The 9,498-nt window shown below is 34.9% G+C and overlaps 1 protein-coding gene across 1 annotated transcript; it reads right to left on the reverse strand.

Annotated features, from left to right (window-relative positions):
- Window positions 1-3,367: 3,367 nt before the first annotated feature.
- On the reverse strand, window positions 3,368-4,781 carry LOC146915104 (F-box/kelch-repeat protein At3g23880-like). The gene has a single exon (XM_085716279.1). The coding sequence runs from the start codon at window positions 4,779-4,781 to the stop codon at window positions 3,543-3,545; it is 1,239 nt and encodes a 412-aa protein (XP_085572405.1). The 3' UTR covers window positions 3,368-3,542.
- Between the last annotated feature and the right edge of the window lie 4,717 nt (window positions 4,782-9,498).

The following is a 9,498-nucleotide window of genomic DNA, read 5'->3' on the forward strand; positions in this document are numbered from 1 at the left end:
ACATGAAGTGTAATCTCTTCGTACATGAGCTAGAATGACTTAGCAAGTATGCAAGTTGTGGATTGATAGGTTATTTCTCTCCACCATGAGTAAGTATGTACATGAACAAGTATGAGTTTACTGCTAATCGGTTCGATCAAGGTTCCGAGGTAACAAGTAAGCATGATTAGGTTTAACCTATACGCACGACAAGACTATGACTATTATAATGTAGGTGGCATGTCTCTTGCTATCCACATCAGGGGGATACAAGGGGTTCTCATGATGAGAACGATTCAAGCCGTAAGGGACCCGCATGTCACCGAGTAACAAGACGTAGGTGTTCGTGTCTCTTGTTATCCACATCAGGGGGATACGGGAGGTTCTCGATCTAAGGGGAACGGTTCAAGCCGTAAGGGACCCGCACAACACCGATGGAGTCCGATGTACGTACATCGGTCATGTATGGGATTGTTCTCGGGGTTACTCCACCCGGGGCTCTCCGTAAAATGAATCAAGATAATGATTGTTTGTTCAACGCTAACTTAATGAATGAACTTATGTACGACCATGCATGTTATGTATATGATTATGTTTATGATTATGTAAGAATGATTCCAAGCACGATTATGTTCAAGAACAAGAGCCCTAGATGCTATAAGACAAATACAAGATATGGAATAGAACAAGTAAGTATGTTATGCCGATGACGATCTTAGGTTTCCCCTAATCGTCCGGTTTAGAATCGTGCCATGATTATGTTATGTTTAAGCCTCAATACGTAGAGCGTATTCTTGGCAATACGGTTTTAGTTTCCCCCTCGACCGCCATGACACGTATAGGAAGTGAAGCCTATAACAACTAAGATGAACCTATGACGGGTCTAGCATGCACTACCGTCTAGGAAAACATGACCACACACGTATAATCAACCGTCAGGTTGTATTGTAGACACGTGGTGACCAAGGTTTCCCCTGAGGTTGCCTATAGCCTAGGATTAGGTGGAACTCACTGAGACATTATGTCTCATCCCAATCCTTATTTGTTTCAGATAAACAGGTTGGATGGCAAGCTAGTAGCCGAATGGATGTTACGACAAGTGATCGTTCGTACCCGCAGCAGGAGGTTATGGATATTTAAGGATGTATATGTTATACTTTAGAAAAGATGAGTAATATTATTATTGTACGAACACATTATGTTGTATATAATATTCATTCGAAGTTTTTATGTTGTAAATTTTTAATGTATCCAGTACTAAACTAACGCACGTGCTAGACTTTCTAGATACGTCTGGTGTGGGTGTTACAGTATCTTCTTCATCAATTGAAAAAAAGAAAAACAGAAAAACTTTGTTATGGCATCATTTCTGACAAACTAGAAAAACAGCAATAACTAAAAGTAAAACAAAATTTCCTCCATCAATTGAACCAACCAACACCAACAGCTTTTTCTTCAAAGGAAGAAGGAAGAAAAGAATAGAAAATTAAGAGAAGGACATCAAACACGAAGGCCGTTCCTATGAAACCGAACTAAATATCAAACACGAAGGTCGTTCCTATGAAATTAGAGGTTCAGTTCTCTTAGTAAAACTAGGCCCTTTTTAAAAGAGCAATATTCTATTCAAATTGAAAAGAACATCTGTATAACGATTATTAGCCACCGAAATCAAAATTAGCGATTAATAAGGAACACGTTTTTTTTACTTAGAAATAGAAACATGGAACACGTTTTTTACTCAGAAATAGAAACATGGAACATTTTTTTTTCTTTCTTTGAATCGGGGTGGATATTGGGCAATACTCTTTTTCTTGAGGCCCATCACTTTAGGAGGCGCGGTTCAGTTGAACTATTTGCTCTCCTCAAAAACACCAATTGAAGCCACTGAAAAATTCCATGTTATGTTGAATTGCGAAGCAAAAATGGAATTATGATCCCTAATCCCTATTCATCTCCTGAGCAATGAAATAAACGCTATCCTGTTTGATTTGTCAATTCACGCCTTCTTTTTGCACCATTAAAGGGAGTTATTTTCAAACCTCCAACATTAATCCTATGAATAGTTTCTAAAACCAAAAGTACCAACAAATCTTGCTCCATAATCTACTACAAAATCTTCAGGCGCAGAAATCAAAAGTACCATTGACAGAACAAGCTTTTGGTGAAAAATGAAAACCTTGTGATCTTGCAGTATGATACCAAGTAGACAATTTTGGAGATGGGTCTTGGTTGGTTAAGGAAATTGATTTGTCTGAAGATAGAAAAGTTGAACCTTGGTTAGTAGACAGGAAATTGATTTTCTATCAAACTCTATCTCTCTCATTGCACCCTCTCTCTTTCAACTTCTCCATGAGGCATTATTGCAACGTCATTACACCCCTGATTGAGTTCGAACTCCCTTGGCTGCACATGCTTTAGATTCGACAATAGGTTATTTCTGCTCTGTCATAATTCCGCAATCTGCATCAGTACATGACCTGCTGCACCGTCGTCTTCCCGGGCTAAGACATCAATAATCACAACAGATATTGAAGAAAAAATCTGCACTTGGTCTCGAATAATCTGCACTTGCGAACCTCTGATGGTTGAGGCGAATTAACCCATGCTGAACCTTCTCCAAGAATCCATAGATCTTTCATCACCTGAATCAGAGACCCATCACCTATACTCTCATTGTTTTGATGGAATTTTGTCAATTTGAATTTAAACATTAATTTCTGGAATAAGCTAACATTATGTAAACTGACAAAATTGTGAAAGTTATCGCAACAATTTTTAAGTAAAATCTTGTTATGCAGAAAGTTGTTCCAACTTATAAAAAACATATTCACACATGGACATGGTGGTGTCAGCATCTGTGGCGGTTGCACTGCCAGGTTGCGGTGGCAGTGGTTCAATCTTAACATTCATTTATCATTGTTGTAATTCTGCAATGTTGTCTTCTGAAGGCCTAAATATTGATTTACTACATAAAATAATTGAAATCCAAGAAAGAAAATAATCAAAACCACTTTCTTATACCGTGCAAGTTTAAGAATTTAAAACATCAACCAAGAATATAAAGCTTACCATAAAATTAATAATCACATCCATTTCTTAATGTGTTACTTCTTAATGCTTTGTTATATAAATCATTTCACGGAGGCATTTTCTCGTATTAGTTCGCAAAGGGATTTTATTACATAAACGAGCAAGAATCCAAAGAATGTTTAATGAACCACTTGTTAATTATTACATAAAGTAAATAAGTTATTCTGAGTTAATAGAAATTAAATAAACACAATAGATATGAACATAACAGGCATAAACACTTCTGATCAACATCTCAAATCAACTGTTCAGAGTAAAGAAAATGCAAGGGATAGTCTATACTACAAAAAGGGTCAAAAAGAAGTTTCTCAAGGGTGTATGACTTTATAACAGCCTAGTGTTCATCATATCTAAATAGTAAGAAAAGAAGAGCAGTATAAAAAAAGTTATTAGTTTTCTAGTAGCAAAAGTTGGATGAGAAATCCAATATAATGCATTCATAATGTTCAAGCCACCCACAACACCATCTCACATTAGAAACATGGCGATATCAAACTCTCAACGTAAACTTCAACGTTATCGTCCTTCCCCAAATTGAATATTGTATTAGGACCATCGATGTTTTGAATCTTTGGAAACTTAAAAGTACCATTTTTGAAATCACAAACGGCCAAACATCCTCCGTATGTATATTCCATTAGAACTTGGTCTTCCTCGGAAATCCATAATGGATAGGTGATTTTTGCATCACTGAAAGGATCGACTTCCATGTAAGGAACACGAAACAATTTAGTCCAAGACTCTTCGTTTCCGTACTCCTTCATTAGCCAAGCATCAAAAAATGTTTGTTTACATGCAAAGATACACAAACAATTTCTCGAGACACCCAAGATCACTTTATACACATCTTCCACTCCATAGTTAGGCTGCAAAAGTCTTTTATACGACTCGGTCACCAAATCAAAAGAATCAACACTATGAGTATAATCCTTCCTATATGGAATCCAATGAAGTGCCCCATTCGTGAATTGCAGCGATCTGTAATGAGCATTTGGAAGAGGGAACTCCATGTTAATCAATCTCCATGAGCTAGTACCCAAGGTATGAACCATTACTACTTTGGAAATTCCATCAACAGAATCAAAAATAACAACCACCTTGTAAAGGTTATATATATGATCATATCCAAAGCCAAATATAGGATTATACTTGTAGTTGTCTCCTAGAGGAGGATATTTGAAAGAAGGCGATAATTGGAATTTTTTAATGGTAGGGTTCCACAAGAGGACATCTTTTAGTTTAGCCTTATAGTCTTGTTTCCTAGCTAAACAAAGGATTCCATGGCAAGAGCCACAATAAACAATGTTTTCTTTCTCGAAAGGATATTCTAATTCGGTGGGTTTAACGATGGAGTTAAAAATGGAGGAACGTGGGTAGAAAATGGAGTGAAGTGGGTAAAAGAATACCCTTGATTTTGAGTATGCTTCATGTGAGTAGGTTAAGATGAGGTGGTTGTGGTGCATGTTTGACATGGAAAGGTGTTTCCTAGCGAATTCCAAATTATAAATTAGAGTATTGAAGGACTTATTTTGGCATCGAAGTTGAAAGAGGAGCTTGACAGGAAGCCTACACAGAATTTCTTCCACGAGATCCATCGGGAGCAAGGGAAGCGATGGTGGTTCGGAGGAGACAAAGAGTGATTTTAGGGTTATGATGAAGGTGAAAAATAGTGACTTCAGGATTCTGATGAAGGTGAACCATGTTTGTTTCATCATTGAAAGAATCAGATGATTCAGCATTGATAGCTAATAACAAAAATCAACGAAAGCTAACAAAATAATGACTTAGCTAATACAAAAATCAACGAAAGAATCAGATGAAGCAGCCACGTTTGGATTCTTCTGTTTTCGTGTTGTTTGGCTTTATGTAATTATGTTAGTAATTATGTTGTAATTATGTTAGTAATTTGTAATTACTCACCATTAATTTGTCATTACTCTCCTAGGTTTGACTCTACCCATTTGTAATCACTCTCTTTCGTTTCCGCACCCGTTATTAAATTAGTAAAATCATATAATTGTCTTATTACTTAAATAAAAATATTTTTGTCATGAAATCAAATATAATTGGATTTCCTATTTTTGTTTGATTAATAATTTGTTGTCAAAGTGAAAATGTGTTATATAATATTTTTGTCTCATTTGTCAAAAAAAAATAAAAAATTTTGTCTCAAAAAAAATGAATGAATATGTCAGATAGGTGTCGTCAGCTGATCAATGGTAAGGGCATACCTTTGTATCTTCAAGAGACATTGTCTAAATTTCACACGGAAAAGTTGTAAAATGACCATTAATGCCACAATTATTAATAATAAAATTTAAGGAATACATTCTACATAATTTTAGTTATTTTATAGTATGCATTTTTTTTAATAAAAAAAATCTTTTTACATGTTGATATTTGCAAATATCTGAAATACTTTACTATTCACTAATACTTGTCTAGCGGATAATCGTATGAATGTGAGAATGACATAAATATCATTTTTATTAAAAAGAGAGAGTTAACTACTATGTATATTTGTGGACATCCATTATCATCCCTAATAATAGTATAGCAACAATAAAATAATAATAATAATAATAATAATAATAATAATAATAATAATAATAATAATTTTAATAAAATATAATAATAACTAAGTAACACTTCCGTTTAAAAGAATTAATCTCAAAGTATAACGAGCAAAAAATAAAATATTGATAGAGTCCTGAGAATAATACAAACCTTACAATAATTGATTCAAAACTGATAAATGTTTATTTGATATTAAAAATAACTACAACAAAGTAGATATGGATTATTTGTTGAGATGTTTCTGCTAGATTGGAAAATGAGTTTTGTAAAAATAAAACATAGGTGTTCATACCAAGGGCGGACCTGGACTAGGCCCAGTGTGGCAAGTGCCACACCAATCCAGGCCCAATTATATTTTTTTATTTACTTTTTAGTTAAATGTTATATTATATAATTCAAATTTTATAATTTAATCACATATGTATGGTGTGATTTAGTGGCAAAGGCACGCCTAATTCATCCAAGGCACTTGAGTTTGACTCCTGTATTGCCCATTTTAGCTTTTTAACTATTATTTTAACTTATAATACCATAAAAAATGCAAAATGTAAGTGTTGAACCGGAGTACCTAAAAAGTAAAATCCATTCATATGTACCACTGATCTATACATACAATTGTTTTATAAATAATATTGTGAGAAATAATATATATGACGACCTGCAAAAAATTGTGCCACAGTGGTTTTGCGAGGCCAGATCTGCCCCTGGTTCATACTGGAGTGTACATATGCATAAACACTTAATATCTTCCACTCCATAGTTAGGCTGCAAAAGTCTTTTATACCACTCAGTCACAAAATCAAAAGAATCAACACTATGAGTATAATCCTTCTTATATGGAATCCAATGAAGCGCCCCTGATGAACACTATTTTGTGAACATTGTTCATATTTGACTTTTAATTATAAATAGATAAAAATTGCTTGCTGAAAGATTAAATATAGACAAAGAAACACAAGAAATAGACTGAAAATATTGTGAATGAAATGATGTGCAAAAGAAATACGAAAATTATGCAATTGGGGTTAATTTTGACAAGTGTTTGAATTGAAAACGTGAATTTTGGGTTTGAATTGGTGTTTAGGCAGATTTGTGGATTCAAACAAGAAATGGAATGGAGAGTTTAGGGACGCCACACTTTCTAATCCTAGAAAATGATAAGTCTACGGAAATGATAATCACCACAAGAAAGGATTCTTGATATGATCAATACAAGGTCCAATCCAGAACCTAAAGAGCAATTACTCACTTTTTTTTAACAAAATTCAACTTGTCCTTTTATTCAATTTTCGTGTCCTATATATAGGTAGGAGGGACACTTGCTGAATTACAAAGGAAAAGGCAAATAACTCTTAAGATTCCTTCAGCCAAATTAATCTATCATTATTTCCTATGGCTGCAGTAAATTAACATGAATACAAGAAAGGTTACAAGACAAATCAATGAATGATGGTGGCTGGTCTTGATGATCATGATGATGGAGATGTTAGGACGTGATTTTGATGATGGTGGTGGTTTCATATGCTGAAATGAAATGCCTTCATTGTCTCATTGATGTCTTGTCTCTTTCTTTTTCAATTCTGCCTTCTTTCCTCCATCAGTTAAATGCTCTTCAATGCTTTGTTTTTCTTTTGTCTTCAGCACTCCTTTGCACAAAATAAACACACAAAACATTCCATTTAAAGCTTTGGAAGCTTTAAAATGGATTAAACACACAAAATAAGCATACTTAGTGTTTTTGGGCCAAAATTGATCCCTTACACCTTTTTATTACAACATAACAAAACAACTAAATAAAATGGGCAGCAAGAGATGCGCCCCACCCCTCCTCCAATGGTTTGATGCACATGACCATTTTATCCTCCATGCTTTCTAGTGTAGGTTTGAACTCCAAGACTTTTGCCACCAATTGAGTTAGCGCCTCCTTAGCTTTCTTGGCCCTTGCCCTTGTCATTGGTCCTCCTAGCCCTTGAATTGAAGAACTTGTGTCATGGACAATTATGCCCTCATCATCCCCAGTCGCAAATTGCAGCGATCTGTAATGAGCATTTGGAAGAGGGAACTCACCATTAATCAATCTCCATGAGCTAGTACCCAAGGTATGAACCGTTACTGCTTTGGAAATTCCATCAACATAATCAAAAATAACAACCACCTTGTAAAGGTTAAATATATGATCATATCCAAAGCCAAATATAGGATTAAACTCGTAGTTGTCACCTAGAGGAGGGCATTTGAAAGAAGGCGATAATTGGAATTTTTTAACAGTAGGGTTCCACAAGAGGACATCTTTTACTTTTGCCCTATAGTCTTGTTTCCTAGATAAACAAAGGATTCCATGGCAAGAGCCACCGTAAACAGTGTTTTCTTTGTCGAAAGGATATTCTGATTCGGTGGGTTTAACGATGGAGTTAAAAATGGAGTCAAATGGGTAGAAAATGGAGTGAAGTGGGTAAGAGATGAGGTGGTTGCGGTGCATGTTTGATATGGACAATGCATAATATATACAAGGTCTGGGGTTCAAGCCTCGACCATCAAAAAAAATGTTTGTAATTAGAATTTTCCCAAATAATTGTCAATTAAAACAAATTTTTCATAATAACTTTCTTCTCACTCCTAAATATCAAAGAGTTTAATAACTTACTTTTGTCCCGTGAGCATAGCTCAGTTGGTAGGACAATGCATTATTATATGCAGTGGCCGGGGTTCGAACCCCAGCCACCCACTTATTCACCTTATACGGTGAATTCTAGTCACTAGGCTACCTGACCAAAAAAAATTACTTTTAAAGCAAAGTCTAATGATAATTAACTTCCAGCACTTCCAAACTTCCAAGTATCCAAATAATCAGAAACAACAAAACTGCACATTTAAATAACCGTGAATTATAACAAACTTCCATAATAACTCATTTCTTACTCTGCAATTGAAGATCAGCACTTCTATTTTCTTGGTGCTCTCACTAACCTTTCTCTATCGCGCCGCCACTTCCTCATCCATTCTTTGAACACCGTTGTAACTGCAACGCCTTAATTTCCGACGGTAATTTTATATAGAAATAATCATGGTTTTAACAAAAAAAGGATGTCACACGTATTCATTCATCTTTCACATAATAAAATAATAGAGTCGGATACAACAATAGAAGATACTTCATAGAAATTTCATAATTATAAATACCTGGTCTTTAACATCATTTTGGAAAAATAGCATAAAAGATCATAGTGCTTAAACTTCATAATTTAAAGACATTCAACGTTTAACCCCAACTCCAGTGTCGCATATCAGAGCACGTATTTATTCTACTACTTAATATCACAAATAATAGCTACGGGAGTATATCCCCGTCGTCACCTTATAAGCGTCCGGCAAAGCTAAAGCACCTCGTGTAACAGCCCGTTTTTCGCACAGATTATTTTATTTATTTATTATATGTGTTTAATTGCTTGTCTGTGTGTTTGATTTGGGATTAGTGGATTTATAGGCGGGAAGGGTATTTTGGTCATTTTTAGAACTACGGGTATTTTAGTAATTTTGGTGTGATTAGTTATTTTTACTTAGTTAGTAGTAACTTAAGGTAATTATTTTGAGATGATAATTAATCGATGTTTTAGTGAGTTAAGTGAGTAGTAATTTTTTAGAATTAAGTGGTGAGAATTATTAATTGTAGTAACTTAGCCCATAATTGGAGTATAAATAGATAACTCATGAGAGGAAATGAGAGAGAGAGAGAGAGAGAGAGAGAGAGAGAGAGAGAGAGAGAGAGAGAGAGAGAGAGAGAGAGAGAGAGAGAGAGAGAGAGAGAGAAGAGGAAGCAAGAGCTAGGATTCATTGGAGAGGGTGAAGATTCTT

Source organism: Medicago sativa, chromosome 6 (genome assembly GCF_051527215.1).
Source record: "Medicago sativa cultivar Bolivia chromosome 6, Bolivia_mono, whole genome shotgun sequence".
In the NCBI taxonomy this organism is placed as follows: Eukaryota; Viridiplantae; Streptophyta; class Magnoliopsida; order Fabales; family Fabaceae; genus Medicago; species Medicago sativa.